A 15,135-nucleotide genomic window follows, 5' to 3' on the forward strand; every position below is an offset into this window, starting at 1 on the left:
GCGGGGTCAAGGCGGGATCGGGGTAACCGTGGCCACGCCCCTCCCGGCCCCGCCCTGGCCACGCCCACCGCCCGGTCCCGCCGCCGCCGCCGCCGCCGCCGCTCGGGCCTCGCTGCTACACCCGGTACCGCCGCTGCTTCCCCGGTAACAGCCGAGGCCCGGCCGCCGTGGCTTGTGCGCAACAGGCGTGAGGCGGCCGAGCTGTGTAACGGGCGGTGAGATCCGGGGAAACCGGTGAACCGAGAGGTTGAGGGAAGGGAGCGGCGAGTGGAAACCCCGGGGCCGGGTATGTGCGGCGGGGCGGCGGGCAGAGCGCCCGGGCAAGGGCGTTTGAAGGAAACGTGAGGGGCGGCGGCGGAGGGAGGAGGAGGCAGCATGGACGCGACACCGGGCCGAAGCCCCGAGCAGCGGGAGAAGCCGCCGGTGCTGGACGGAGAAGCGACGGGAACGGCAGCGGGGGCGGCGGGAGCTGCTCCAGCTTCGCCGGCGGCGGCGGAACAGATCGTGGCGGAGGGTGAGACGGGAACGGCGGCGGCTGGGGGCACGTTCGTGCAGCGGCAGCTCGGGGCCATGCTGCAGCCCGCCGTGAACAAGTTCTCGCTGCGCATGTTCGGCAGCCACCGGGCCGTGGAGATCGAGAGGCAACGGGTGAAGTCGGCCGGTGCTTGGATCATCCACCCTTACAGCGACTTCAGGTGGGAACCGCGCCCGCCCCGCTGGGGTCCCGCTGGGGTCCCGGTTGGGTCCCGCTGGGGTCCCGCTGGGGTCCCGGTTGGGTCCCGCTGGGGTCCCGGTTGGGTCTCTGTTGGGTCCCACTGGGGTCCCGGTTGGGTCCTGCTGGGGTCCCGGTTGGGTCTCTGTTGGGTCCCGCTGGGGTCCCGGTTGGGTCTCTGTTGGGTCCCGGTTGGGTCTCTGTTGGGTCCTGCTGGGGTCTCGGTTGTGTCCCGGTTGGGTTTCAGTTGGGTCCCACTGAGGTCCTGGTTGGGTCCCTCTGGGGTCCCGGTTTGGTCTTGGTTAGATCCCGGTTGGATCCCACTGAGGTGCCAGTTGGGTCTCGATTGGGTCTTGGTGGGGTCTCGGTTGGGTCCCACTGAGGTCTCGGTTGGGTCCCGGTTGGGTCCCGGTTGGGTCTCGGTGGGGTCCCACTGAGGTCTTTGTTGGGTCTCGGTGGGGTCCCGGTTGGGTCCCACTGAGGTCTCGGTTGGGTCCCGGTTGGGTCTCGGTTGGGTCCCACTGAGGTCTCGGTTGGGTCCCGGTTGGGTCCCGGTTGGGTCCCGGTTGGGTCTCGGTTGTGTCCCACTGAGGTCCCGGTTGGGTCCCGCTGGGGTCCCGGTTGGGTCTCGGTTGGGTCCCGGTTGGGTCTCGGTTGGGTCACACTGAGGTCCCGCTGGGGTCCCGGTTGGGTCTCGGTTGGGTCTTGATGGGGTCCCGGTTGGGTCCCACTGAGGTCTCGGTTGTGTCTCGGTTGGGTCCCACTGAGGTCCCGGTTGGGTCCTGGATGGGTCCCGCTGGGGTCCTGGTTGGATCCCGGTTGGGTCCCACTGAGGTCTCGGTTGGGTCCCGGTTGGGTCTCGGTTGGGTCTCGGTGGGGTCCCGGTTGGGTCCCACTGAGGTCCCGGTTGGGTCCCGGTTGGGTCCCGGTTGGGTCTCGGTTGTGTCTCCGTTGGGTCCCGCTGGGGTCCCGGTGTCCCGGCCCCCGCCGCTGTCCATGGTGCTGAGCGCGGCTCCGCCGTCCGGTCCGGCCGTCGGGGCAACAAGCGCCGGGCAGCGGCGACCCGGGGCCGGGGAAGGGTGGGCTGGGGAGGACACGCTGCCGCTCCCCAAGTCCTGCCCCATCCTCGGGTCACCCCGCGGGGGATCACGCACAACTTTCCCCTCCCGGGGCTCCCGAGGGGCCGCGGATCCGTTCTCCCCGCGGGCCCTGGGCGTGTGGAGGAGGAGGAGGAGGAGGAGCCGGGGCCGCCTGCCTTCGCCTCCACCGCCCCTGTCCTCGGTGCCATTCTGATTCCTTCCCCGTGGGAAGCCGCTGCGGGGAGGGCAGGGCCCCCGGCGAGGTGTCACCGGGATCACGGCGAGAGCTCGGGGCCGGCTGGTGTGGGAGGAACCGGGTGTCACGGGGATGTTGAGTCATACAGGGTGGGCTTTCTGCACGGGGGAATGAAGCTGCCGGGCTCACACAGCGAGCTGTGACACTGCTGATGTCCCGAGCCCCAGTGAAGCACCCTGGAGAGGGGTCAGCACCCTCCATGGGTCCCTGATGCTTGTTGCCCACTCCCCTCCCCACTGGGTCCCCCCTGAGCTCCTGCAGATCCTGACTCCCCCTGTGCTGCTTGTGAGCCCTCAGAGCCCTTTTCCCAGGGAAACCACCCCAAAGTCTGTGAGGCAGAGCTCAGCAGGAGAGGCTTTGCACAGCCTGTGCTGAAGGTGACACGAGGCGAGCTGGCTGCCTGACACTGCTGTTGATCACATTAAGGGGGATCCAGAGAGGCCACAGAGATCTGGGGCCTCTGTGCATTCAGCCTGACCCAGCCTGAAGGACAGGCCCTGCCCTAAAGAGCTTAAGCCTAAGTCTGACTGGAGCTCCCAGCAGCCTCAGGCAGCTGTGGGGTCGGGTGATTTCCCTGCCCTGCATGTCTCTGGGCACAGAAGAGGCAATTTCTTGGCCAAGTCGAGTCACTTCTGCCTTGGCTGGTGTCTCTTTGCCTGCCCCACAAGCCTTAGCCATGACCAAGAAGGTGTTAACACATGGCAGTCTCCTCAGCTCTGGGGGAGCTCCCAGGGAGGTGTTGTGTCCCCCCTCCCATCCTCTGGCCAGGCTCTGGGTCTCTCTCCTGCTGCCATGACTTCTCTTTCCTCCTCTTCCCCAGCACCTGCAGAAAGCTCACAGAGGCCACAGGGTACCAAACACCCTCAGGCTCCTGTCACTTAGCAAAGGCCAGCTTGGAGCCCTGAGGTCCCAGAGTTGCCCTGAGGTCCCTTTAGGAGGTTGAGGGCTATGGCTAAAAGGGGCACCCAGAGGTGGGGGCTGGACCTGCTTGGCCAGGTGCTTGTAAAGACTTTGAATAGGACACTCAGGAGCCCACCCAGCTGTGCAGGAGCTGCCACAGGGCACCCAGGAGCCCACCCAGAGCACCCAGGAGCCCACCCAGCTGTGCAGGAGCTGTCACAGGGCACCCAGGAGCCCACCCAGGAGCCCACCCAGAGCACCCAGGAGCCCACCCAGCTGTGCAGGAGCTGTCACAGGGCACCCAGGAGCCCACCCAAGGCACCCAGGAGCCCACCCAGAGCACCCAGGAGCCCACCCAGCTGTGCAGGAGCTGTCACAGGGCACCCAGGAGCCCACCCAGAGCACCCAGGAGCCCACCAAGGTGTGCAGGAGCTGTCACAGGGCACCCAGGAGCCCACCCAGAGCACCCAGGAGCCCACTCAGGGCACTCAGAAGCCCACTCAGCTGTTCAGGAGCCCACCCAGCTGTGCAGGAGCCCACTCAGGGCACCCAGGAGCCCACCCAGCTGTGCAGGAGCCCACTCAGGGCACTCAGAAGCCCACCCAGCTGTGCAGGAGCCCACTCAGGGCACCCAGGAGCCCACCCAGCTGTGCAGGAGCCCACCCAAGGCACCCAGGAGCCCACCCAGAGCACCCAGGAGCCCACCAAGGTGTGCAGGAGCTGTCACAGGGCACCCAGGAGCCCACCCAAGGCACCCAGGAGCCCACCCAGAGCACCCAGGAGCCCACCAAGGTGTGCAGGAGCTGTCACAGGGCACCCAGGAGCCCACCCAGAGCACCCAGGAGCCCACCAAGGTGTGCAGGAGCTGTCACAGGGCACCCAGGAGCCCACCCAGCTGTTCAGGAGCCCACCCAGGGCAACCAGGAGCCCACTCAGGGCACTCAGAAGCCCACTCAGCTGTTCAGGAGCCCACCCAGGGCACCCAGGAGCCCACCCAGCTGTGCAGGAGCCCACCCAGGGCAACCAGGAGCCCATCCAGGGCACCCAGGAGCCCACCCAGCTGTTCAGGAGCCCACCCAGCTGTGCAGGAGCCCACTCAGGGCAGCCAGGAGCCCACTCAGGGCAGCCAGGAGCCCACTCAGCTGCACAGGAGTGGTCACAGGGCCTTAGGTGGTTCCTGTGAAGAATGGAAACACTCCAGCCACATTTGCATGTGAATGGGGTTGCTGAATTTCGTGGCACAACCAATCTGCTGCCTGGTTGTCACTTGGCTTTTCCTCCTGAGCCTCTAAACTCATCCAGTCCACCAAGGGAGGTGGATTAGAGGGTCCTGCAGGCCCAGGGCTGTGTAGCTCCTGCCAAGAGCTCATGAGCAGCCCCTTTGGAGTTAGACATGTTCCTCCCACCTTCCCCATGGTGATGCTGGGTGTCTGTCCTTGCCTGCCTGCTGCCTGGCTCAATCCTGACAGCTTCCCTGGCTCCTGAGTCCCTCAGCTACCCCAGGAGCTCGGTGCTCACTTTGCATAACCCAGCAAAGCTCCTTCTAAATCCCACTAAGCCAACCTGGGTGGTGACAGGGAGCAGTGGGACGATGAGGAGCTCTGGGGAGCAAAGCCTTCATCCCCCCTGAGTTTTCCACAGGGCAGATGTTTGGGGCAGAGGCATATGTGTGCATGCACTGTCATGCCATGAGAAGAGGGAGGAGCAAGAGCTGAGCTCTTTGAGCTGCAGGCTGCTGTTCCTACCCACACAGGAGGTTGTAGCGAGGTGAAGGTTGGTCTCTTCTCCCCAGTAATGGGTGACAGGATAAGAGGAAACAGCTTCTAGTTGCCCCAGGGGAGGTTGAGGCTGGAGCTGAGGCAGAACTGTTTCCCTCAGAGGGGTGTCAGCCCTGTGCCAGGCTGCCCAGGGAGCTGGGGCAGTGCCCAGCCCTGGAGGGATCCCAAAGCCCTGGAGCTGAGGTGCTGAGGGCTGTGGGTCAGTGCTGGGCTGGGCAGGCTGAGGGCAGGGCTGGGACTCCACAACCTTCCATCTCTTTCCCAACCAATCAATTCCATGATTCTATGAAAACAGGACTTGGATTTAATGACATTTAAGGTCTTTCCCAGCCCAAATGAGTCTCTGATTCCAAGCTGCTTGTGCAAACTGCCACACAGAGCTGGGAAGGTCTTGCTGTGCTGTAGCTGCAGAAGACAGGGATGGGACAAGAGGAAAGGGGCTGGAGCTGCCCCAGGGGAGGTTGAGGCTGGAGCTGAGGCAGAACTGTTTCCCTGAGAGGGGTGTCAGCCCTGTGCCAGGCTGCCCAGGGAGCTGGGGCAGTGCCCAGCCCTGGAGGGATCCCAAAGCTGAGCTGCTGGGGGCTGTGGGTTAGTGCTGGGCTGGGCAGGGTGAGGTTAATGGTTGGATTCCAGGAGCTTGAAGCTCTTTCCCAGCCCAAATGACTCTCTGACATGTCCTGAGCTCCTGTCTCTCCCCTGTGTGTTGCACTCTCTGCCTTTCAGCCTGCCTTTGCTTTCTAACCACCTACGTCCTGCCTCTCCCCACTCCTCCCTGCCCTTCTCCACTCCCTCCCTGCAGGTTTTACTGGGACCTGATCATGCTGCTCCTGATGGTGGGGAACCTGATCATCCTCCCCGTGGGCATCACCTTCTTCAAGGATGAGAACACCCCTCCCTGGATCGTTTTCAACGTCCTCTCAGACACTTTCTTCTTGGCTGACCTGGTGCTGAACTTCCGCACGGGCATCGTGGTGGAGGACAACACCGAGATCATCCTCGACCCTCACACCATCAAAATGAAGTACCTGAAGAGCTGGTTCCTGGTTGATTTCATCTCCTCCATCCCTGTTGATTACATCTTCCTCATTGTTGACCTGGAGACACAGGTGGACTCTGATGTCTACAAGACAGCCCGAGCCCTGCGCATCGTGCGCTTCACCAAGATCCTCAGTCTCCTGCGGCTCCTGCGCCTCTCACGCCTCATCCGCTACATCCACCAGTGGGAAGAGGTGAGAACCACGCTGGGACACCCACAGGACCTCCAGGCCACCTCTAGAATCCTTCCTCTGTGCATTGAGTTCTCTCTGAAGCTCTGCTGGGCTTCTGTTTGTCACCCTCAGATCTTCCACATGACCTACGACCTGGCCAGCGCTGTGGTGAGGATCTTCAACCTCATCGGTATGATGCTGCTGCTGTGTCACTGGGATGGCTGTCTCCAGTTCCTGGTGCCCATGCTGCAAGATTTCCCTGAGGATTGCTGGGTTTCCATCAACCACATGGTGGTCAGTGAGCCTGGGGGCTGTGGGGCTGCTGGGGATGGGGAGGAGAGGGATCTGGTACGTGGCGCGTGAGGCTGGAGCTGCAGCAGCAGCGAGGTGGGGGGGGGGGAAAGGGCATCTCTGCATCACCTCTCAGCCCTGGGGAGTCCCTTGTGCTCTGCCAGGAGGGAACAGAGTGGTAGGGGCTCCTTCTTCCTCCTCAGAGCAGGGGCTGGGACAAGCTCAAGGCTCTACAACATCCCCAGGGGCTCCTTCCTTCTCCTCAGAGCAGGGGCTGGGACAAGCTCAGGGCTCCACACCATCCCCAGGGGCTCCACACCATCCCCAGGGGCTCCTTCCTCTTCATCAGAGCAGGGTTTGGGACAATCTCAGGGCTCCACAACATCCCCAAGGGCTCCACATCATCCCCAGGGGCTCCTTCCTCCTCCTCAGAGCAAAGGCTGGGACAAGCTCAGGGCTCCACACCATCCCCAAGGGCTCCACACCATCCCCAGGGTCTCCTTCCTCTTCCTCAGAGCAGGGGTTGGGACAAGCTCAGGGCTCCATACAACCCCAAGGGCTCCACATCATCCCCAAGGGCTCTACACCATCCCCAGGGGCTCCTTCCTCCTCCTCAGAGCAGGGGTTGGGACAGCTCAGGGCTCCACACCATCCCCAGGGACTCCTTCCTCCTCCTCAGAGCAGGGGCTGGGACAGCTCAGGGCTCCACACCATCCCCAAGGGCTCCTTCCTCTTCCTCAGGGCAAGGGTTGGGACAGCTCAGGGCTCCATACAACCCCAAGGGCTCCACACCATCCCCAGGGGCTCCTTCCTCCTCAGAGCAAGGGCTGGGACAATCTCAGGGTTCCACACCATCCCCAGAGCCTCCTGGGGCCCTGCCACATCAGAAACCCCTGGGGTTGTGGACTCCCTGTCTCGTGGAAAGAAGGAACTTGAGGCTTCATCCCAGCAGCTCCTTCCAACAACCCTCCCTAGTGCTGTTCCTTCACCTGCAGAACGACTCCTGGGGGAAGCAGTACTCACATGCCCTCTTCAAAGCCATGAGCCACATGCTGTGCATTGGTTATGGCCAACAAGCACCCGAGGGCATGACTGATGTGTGGCTCACCATGCTCAGCATGATCGTGGGCGCCACGTGCTACGCCATGTTCATCGGCCACGCCACCGCCCTCATCCAGTCCCTGGACTCCTCCCGGCGCCAGTACCAGGAGAAGGTCAGTGCAAGGAGCTGGGGGACAAGGGAAAAAGTGGCCTGGCATGAGTGGGTCAAGCTCAGTGTAAGGCTGGCACTGATTCCTGGCCTCATCTCTGCCCTTCAGCACTCGCTGAGAGGGGGGTGGGAGGAGGGGTGAGGCTGGGGAGAGTTGGGATGGAGGTGTCTGAGTTGTGGGGTGAGAGTGGTGGGGTGGGAAGGGAGCTCTAGGGATCATCCAGCCACTGCTGCAGCAGGTTGCCCTGGCTCAGGGGGCACAGGAATGTGTCCAGGGGGGGTTGGGAAGCTCCTGAGAAGGAGCCTCCACACCCTCCCTGGGCAGCCTGGGCCGGGGCTCCCTCCCCTCAGCACCAAAGGACTTGCTCCTCCTGTGCCAGGGGCACTGCCTGTGTGCCAGCCTGTGTCTTTTACCCCTTGTCCTGGCACTGGCCATCACAGAGCAAAGGTTCACTTAGATCAGGGGGCACAGGAATGTGTCCAGGGGGGGTTGGGAAGCTCCTGAGGAGCCTCCACACCCTCCCTGGGCAGCCTGGGCCAGGGATCCCTCAGCTCAGCACCAAAGCACTTGCTCCTTGGGTTTAAATGGAACCTTTTGTGCTCCAGCTGATGTCCTGGCACTGACCCCAACCTCCTGCCACCCACCCTTTAGGGATTGATCACCAAGGTGCCCCTGAGCTCAGGCTTCTGTTCCCCAGGCTCAACAGCCCCAGGGCTGCAGCCTTTCCTCCTCACACACACGTTGCAGCCCCTCAGCATCTTGGCAGCCCTGCACTGGCCTCTCTGCAGCACTTCCCTGTCTCTCCTGAGCTGGCCAGCCCAGATCATTCATGATGTTGGGGTTCACACCCCATCCTGGCCTCTGCCCAGGCACTCTGAGGACACAGAGGTTCTGCCCTTTGCCCTGGAGGTGGACTTTGGGCCAGACACCCTGGATCAGGGATCCCAACTCCAGCAGCACCCATGAGGAGAGGGAGAGCATTGGCCATGGGTGCCACCAGCCTGTGGCACAGTGCAGGTTGTTTGAGCTCAGCCCTGTGTGGCTGTGCTTTGTCCCCACAGTACAAGCAAGTGGAGCAGTACATGTCCTTCCACAAGCTGCCTGGGGACACTCGCCAACGGATCCACGAGTACTACGAGCACCGTTACCAGGGCAAGATGTTTGATGAGGAGAACATCCTGGGAGAGCTGAGTGAGCCACTCAAAGAGGTACAGGCAGGACAGTGCTGGGATTTGGGAGAGGAGGGCCAAGGCTTGCTGGGGCCAGGCTCAGTGAGCACAGAAGCTCAGGATGGTGAGGGTTGGAAGGGAAATCCAGAGCTCCTCCAGCCCAAAGTAGGTTGCCCTGGCTCAGGGGGCACAGGAATGTGTCCAAGGGGGGGTTGGGAAGCTCCTGAGAAGGAGCCTCCAAACCCTCCCTGGGCAGCCTGGGCCAGGGCTCCCTCACCTCAGCACCAAAGCACTTGCTCCTTGGGTTGAAGTGGCACTTCTTGTGCTCCAGCTTGTGTCCATCAGCCCTTGTCCTGTCCCTGGCCCCCACACACCAAACACTGGTCCCAGCCTCCTGGCACCACCCTTTAGGGGTTGATCAACAAGGTGCCCCTGAGCTCAGGCTGCTGTTCCCCAGGCTCAACAGCCCCAGGGCTGCAGCCTTTCCTCCTCACACACATGTTGCAGCCCCTCAGCATCTTGGCAGCCCCAATCCTAAACCCCATCTTGGTTCTCCCTCTGCTCTCTCCCAATCCCCTGCAGAAGGGACCTTCAGAGCTCATCCAGTGCAACCCCCTGCAGAAGCAGCTCCCACCCAGCTCAGGTCACACAGGAATGTGTCCAGGGGGGTCTTAAAGCCCTCCAAGGAAGGAGCCTCCACACCCTCCCTGGGCAGCCTGGGCTCAGCTCAGCACCAAAGCACTTGCTCCTTGTGTTTAGGTGGCACCCTTTAGGGACTGAGCAGCATTGCTGAGGTGCCCCTGAGCTCAGGCTTCTGTTCCCCAGGCTCAACAGCCCCAGGGCTGCAGCCTTTCCTCCTCACACACATGTTGCAGCCCCTCAGCATCTTGGCAGCCCTGCACTGGCCTCTCTGCAGCACTTCCCTGTCTCTCCTGAGCTGGGCAGCCCAGCCCTGGCCACAGGACTCCAGCTGAGGCTTCCCCAGACCCTCCTGACACCCACCCTTTGGGGGTTTGATCAATCAGATCCCCCTTTGAGCTCAGCCTTCTCTTCCCCAGGCTGAACACCCCCAGGGTTCTCACAGCTTCTCCTCCCATCTCCTTCACCCCACAGGAGATCATCAACTTCAACTGCAGGAACCTGGTGGCCAACATGCCCTTGTTTGCCAATGCTGACCCCAACTTTGTGACAGCCATGCTCACCAAGCTGCGCTTCGAGGTCTTCCAGCCTGGGGACTTCATCATCCGTGAGGGCACCGTGGGCAAGAAGATGTATTTCATCCAGCATGGGGTGGTCAGCATCCTCACCAAGGGCAACAAGGAGACCAAGCTGTCTGATGGCTCCTACTTTGGGGGTGAGGTTAAGCTGGGGGTACTTGGAGAGCAAAGGGGAGGCAAGAGTTAGGGCATCCCTGATGGCATCCTCTGCCCATCCCTTCGCTCCTGGTGCCAACTGCTTGGCATCCACCTCACAGCAGCCTCTGGGGCTCAGAAGTCCACCAGCTCTTTTCTTCTGGGGTCTCTTGTCCAGCAGATGAATAAAGGGCCCAGCAGCCAGCTTAATTCTGAGTGGCTTGGGCAGAGGAAGCAACCACCCACCTCACCTCCAGCTGCAGAGGAAGGTGGCTCAGAGCTGAGCATCCCAACCCATCCCTCAGCTACCAGCCCAACGTGGGGCAAGCAACGGGCCAAGCAGAGGGGAGGGAGGAAAAGCAGGAGCTGGGGAGTGCCAGGGAGTGCTGTCCCTTTCTCTGGCTGCCCTTGGGGATGGGTGCCAGCCTGAGCTCTGCACCCAAAGCCGTGTCTCCTTGCAGAGATCTGCCTGTTGACACGGGGCCGGCGCACGGCCAGCGTCCGGGCAGACACCTACTGCCGCCTCTACTCCCTGGCTGTGGACAACTTCAACGAGGTGCTGGAGGAGTATCCCATGATGAGAAGAGCTTTTGAGACAGTGGCCATGGACAGGTTGGACAGGATAGGTGAGGAGGCTCAAGCTCCTTGTCTCTGTGCCAGGGGTCCCACGGCATCACCCCAGCCCCGTGGGTGGTGGCATCACGGCGCCCCATGGAGCGTGGCAGCCCAGCCCCAAGGGTGCTCAGTTGGGAGGATGAGGAGGAGCAGAGCCTTCCCCCAGAGTCCCTCTCTCCTCCAATGCTCTGCTACATGGCAGGCTCCCCAACATTTACCCTACCAGCTCTTGTCCCCTCACCCATGGAGAACACCCCAACCCTCACCCTGCATCCTTTATCCCTCCACCCCATCCCAACCCATCCTCAGGGGTCCCTTTAGCACGTGGCTGAGGTTTAACACCCCTTCCCCATCACCACCACACCCCAGGGTGGGTGACCCTGCTGCCTCCTCCCTCCCTTAGGCAAGAAGAACTCCATCCTGCTGCGCAAGCGAGCCGAGCACGGCGCGGCGCCCGTCAACAACGACATGATCCAACAGATCGTCAAACACGACCAGGATGTGGCCCACAACATCCAGGACCTGCAGCACGTGGCCATGGGCAGGGAGCTGAGTGGCAAACCCGTCATCTGGGAGCCCCTGGTCCATGCTCCCCTGCAAACAGCAGCTGCCACCACCAATGTGGCCATTGCTTTGACTCACCAGCACAGCCTGCAGGCTCATATCTTCCTCCCACCTTCTTCTATCTCCAGCCCTCTCTCCCCTGAGGCCACTCTGCTCACTAAACAGGTCAGAAGGTCCCAACCCAGCTTAGGGGGTTCCAGACCTTCCTCTGGCAGCTCCCCATCGGGGACTCAGTCCCACCTGCACACACCCGCCGCCGCTTCGCCTTCGTCCCCCCTGGTCCAGCCCCAGGTGCCCCTGGAGAGTGGGAGTCAGAGACCAAGCCATGGGGCACAGTCCCTGCCACGGCTGGCACCCAAGGGAGAGGTGGCAGGAGGTGCCAAGCAACCCCCAGGCACTTCCCAGCCCCAGCTCTCCAAATCCCGAGGCGCTTCTCTTTCCACCTCCCTCCTCCAACAAGCGGCTGGGGCTCCGTCCCCCAGCTCAGAGCAAGGAGCAGGAGCTGGGAGAACCCTCCACTACAGCCTTTCCCGAGCCACTGGCTCTCACATCTCCCTGCTGCTGCAGCCCCAGCAGCTGGTGAAGCACAGGAGCATCCAGGGTTTACCTGTGGGAAGACTCACCCAGGACGTGCGACTCCTCTCAGCATCCCAACCTTCCCTTCCCAATCGAGTGGCTCAGCAAGCTGATGGGAGCTCTTTGCAGCAAGGGAGGAAATCTGCAGGCAACCTGGCTCGTAGATCATCACCTTCAGTAGCTGGACTCCTCACCAAGCCATGCCCAGGGATGCCAGGCCAGCAGATGCCTTCATCTGGAGCTTTGGCTCAAGCCAGTCGTTCCGTGGTGGGAACGTCCAGCCCTCAGTCCCCTGGCTCTGCATCCAGGCAGGCAGCAGCTCCCTCCAGGAAAGGTTCTGTGGCCTTCAGCCCCGAGGTGGAAACAGGGAAACCCAAACTCTCATCCAACATGTGAGTCCCTGCTGGCACCTGTGAGCAGGAAGGAGGGATCCAGGCAGAGCAGCGGGTCCTGGCTGTGCCAGAGGGGAGGAGGAGGAGGAGGAGGTGAGAGGAAGCACCCAGGGCTGTGGACTGGTTGCTCTGGGCATGAGGCACAGCTGGGAGGGGTGTGGGGGAGCCCCAGAGCTGGCTAAGCTGGATGAGGAGGGGGCTGGGATTGTCTCCCTGAGGGGGTTGCCCTGCCTGGGCTCTCCCTTCCTTGCTCCATCACCATCTGCCCTGAGTCGTGTTGGACACAAGCTGGGGCAGGAGAAGTTCCCCTGGCACAGGAGGAGCAAGTGCTTTGGTGCTGAGCTGAGGGAGCCCTGGCCCAGGCTGCCCAGGGAGGGTGTGGAGGCTCCTCAGGAGCTTCCCAAACCCCCCTGGACACATTCCTGTGCCCCCTGAGCCAGGGGAAGCTGCTGGAGCAGGGGCTGGAGGAGCTCTAGGGGGTCCCTTCCAGCCCCCACCATCCTGGCATTCTTTAGGAGTCCTGCCCATCTTCTGGGGGCAACAGGGTGAGTCAGAGCCCTCACCCAAGCTCCAGCCTCCCTGGAGAGCCCAGCTCCCCACAAGTGCTCCTTGGGGGTCTCCCCACTCTCTGCCCTTACACCCCATGGGGCTCTCAGAGCTGGGCTGGTGCTGGTGGCTCCTCCAGTTTGGCCTCTGTTGCTCCCTGAGCCCTTGGCAGGTCCCTTGGGGCATGGTACCAGGACCTGGGGGTCCTGGGCAGGGTTCTTCTCCCCCCTGTATGACAAGTGCCAAGTGGCAGGGGGGAGGCAGATGGATCTTCTGCTGAGCAGCCCCTGGGTGCCTCTCCCTGACTTGAGGGGGGGTGTTTTGCCTCAGGGGTGCTGGGGGGCTATTCCCCCCACCTCCAGACCTTTGCCACATGCTGTGGGATAAGGAGCAGCCCTGGGGAGGGGGCACCCACTGCCTGTGGCTCCTGGGAGGATGCTGAGCTCAGGCTTTGCTCCTCTCTCCTTGCCCTGAGCTCCCTTTTCCAGGCTGCCTGGAGATGCCCAGTGACCAAAAAGGGCATCAGGGAGAGATGCCAACCCCAGGGTGAGGTGTCTGTGTGTATGTGTGTGTGTGTGTATGTGTGGGGGGCATGCAGCTGCCTCCCCTCACCCTCCTGGGTCTCTTTACAGGAGGACAAGTGCCCAGGGTGCCCATGATCAGTCCCTGGCACCCTTCCAGAGCCAGTAGTCAGCGATGTGTGTTCGAGTCGTGGCTCTGCCAAGCAGCTCAGCTCTACTGCCAGTTGTTGCTTTGGGCTCAACCTTTGTCACCAAGCCCTGGTTTAGTGTCTGTTCCTTCCTTTGTGCTGCTCAAGCTGCTTCTTCCCCACATGCAGAGTCAGGAACCATGGCTTGTAGTCATGCTCTGGGGCTTGCCAGACCTCCCCCCTCTCTTCCCCCCATCCCCTCCAGCCCCAGTGCAGCAGGGGCTCAAAGGGAGGTTCTTCAGTCCCAAACCCTCCTCCTCCTCACCTCATGGGTTTGGGATGCTGGGGCTGCTCAGGGAGCTCAGCCCATCAGGAATCCCATGGGAGAGGATGTCCAGCACTGCCTTTTCTTTCCATGGACTCCCCCACATCCAGCTCCATCCCCCATGGGTGATACCCCAGCCCCCTGGCAGCCCCTCAGGAAGGGGTCTGCACTCAGCCCCCCTCCCTCACACCTTCCCCTGGGGCTTTTTACCCACATGACATCAATGTTTTAGCTGCCATCCCAAATATTTCCCACCCCCAACCACCACTCCCCACCTCCAAACCCCTGCAGGACACAGATGGCATCCAGCAGGGCTCTTCCCTCTGCCAGCTGTGCCCACCTCCCCATTGCCAGGACAGACACCCCCCTTTGCTCCCATCGCCATGGGCAGTGGCTGCCCAGTTCCCCAGCACACTGAGGGTTTGTGGGGAGCCTGGAGGGGAGGGGATGTATGGTGGGAGGTGCTACCTGTGTCTCTGCAGTGCATATGGGGGCAAGTCTTAACCACCAAAGACCCTGATCCTTGCTCTCTCTTGCACTCACAGCAGTTGATGTACAGAGCTTGTAGTTTTCATACCACAGAGGATTTCAAGGCAGGTTGGGGGGGGGGGAGTGGGTTGGGGGTTGTTTTTTATGTTTTGGCTGTTGTACAGGAGGGAGTTTCAAGAATAAAGGAGAAATACAGAGCTGGGCTGGCTGGGGGAAGCTTCTTTTGGTACTTCCCCAGCACCTCAATGGGATGGATGGAGTGGGGAGGGGGTGATGCCATCATCTCCCTCTTATTGAACAGCCACATCTTGCCCTTGGCCCCTTCCACAGAAGCATCTGGGGACTCCTCAGGTGACACACACACAGAGGTTTCCTCCTGGCCACTCTCATCCCTGGGGAGATTAATGTTTAATCTTTGGTTCTTTTCCCCTCCCATCCCTCTTCCCTTCATTAAGCAGGGAAGGGAAGGGGGAAGGTTTGATGGAGCTTGATTGCAGAGCATTAACCAGATTCAATGAAGGTCATGCTGGAGGGGAAAAGGAGGGAGGGGGAAGCTGAGCCCAACCCCACACAGCACTGCCAAGGTGGGTTAGGGGGGGCACAGCTCTGCTCTGCCTGCACCCCCACCTCAGCAGCTCCTGCCACAGCCCCCTTCCAGTCCCCCCCAAACACCACAGGGCAGCCCCTTGCCCATGGGACCCTGGCTGCAGCCTCCTTGCTCTCCCCAGCAGCAGCAAGGATTAGGCTCAGTGACACAAGAGGAGCTCAAGAGCTCATTAGTGGTTTCTTCCTAATTTGATTACTTCAGCTTACACTGATGCCAACCTGATTAGAAGAGAGGGAGGTGCAGGCTGCCAGGCTCCTGCCCCAGCATCCTGCTGCATGAGAGGAGAGAGGGAGAAAAAACAACCCCCAAAAGAGCATTTTCTTGGAAATGCAATCCCATGTGCTTCATCCCCAGCATCTGCAGGGCTGAGCTGCTCAGGCAGAGCTGGGGCTGGCCAGGGGGGCAGAAAGCGGGCA

General features: G+C 61.8%; 2 protein-coding genes across 4 annotated transcripts in view; both read left to right on the forward strand.

The window, feature by feature from the left end:
• The first annotated feature begins 82 nt into the window (after positions 1-82).
• HCN3 (hyperpolarization activated cyclic nucleotide gated potassium channel 3) lies at positions 83-14,215 on the forward strand. Of its 3 annotated transcripts, none has more exons than XM_062016160.1 (9): positions 83-695; positions 5,525-5,954; positions 6,036-6,227; positions 7,220-7,438; positions 8,497-8,643; positions 9,718-9,958; positions 10,418-10,582; positions 10,975-12,103; positions 13,282-14,215. In XM_062016160.1, the coding sequence occupies exons 1-9, from the start codon at positions 376-378 to the stop codon at positions 13,337-13,339; spliced, it is 2,901 nt and encodes a 966-aa protein (XP_061872144.1). In that variant the 5' UTR covers positions 83-375; the 3' UTR covers positions 13,340-14,215. The 3 variants fall into 3 exon arrangements, with proteins under 3 accessions (XP_061872144.1, XP_061872145.1, XP_061872146.1); XM_062016161.1 differs by having other exon boundaries at positions 6,066-6,227; XM_062016162.1 differs by having other exon boundaries at positions 6,066-6,227; positions 10,975-14,215.
• Positions 14,216-14,626: 411 nt separating this feature from the next.
• The window catches only part of RUSC1 (RUN and SH3 domain containing 1), a 5,277-nt gene continuing 4,768 nt past the window's right edge, over positions 14,627-15,135 (forward strand). The window contains 1 exon segment of the mRNA XM_062016050.1: positions 14,627-14,696. Coding sequence (XP_061872034.1) covers positions 14,627-14,696 — 70 coding nt within the window.

This window comes from Colius striatus, chromosome 29 (genome assembly GCF_028858725.1).
Source record: "Colius striatus isolate bColStr4 chromosome 29, bColStr4.1.hap1, whole genome shotgun sequence".
NCBI classification, from domain to species: domain Eukaryota; kingdom Metazoa; phylum Chordata; class Aves; order Coliiformes; family Coliidae; genus Colius; species Colius striatus.

What these genes read in the sequence shown, in the direction of transcription:
- HCN3 (XM_062016160.1), top strand. Translation starts at nt 376, where the DNA reads ATGGACGCGACACCGGGCCGAAGCCCCGAGCAGCGGGAGAAGCCGCCG. An exon ending in GGCGCCAGTACCAGGAGAAG is followed by an intron (nt 7,439 to 8,496) that starts GTCAGTGCAAGG and finishes TTGTCCCCACAG; the next exon opens with TACAAGCAAGTGGAGCAGTA. An exon ending in GGACAGGTTGGACAGGATAG is followed by an intron (nt 10,583 to 10,974) that starts GTGAGGAGGCTC and finishes TCCCTCCCTTAG; the next exon opens with GCAAGAAGAACTCCATCCTG.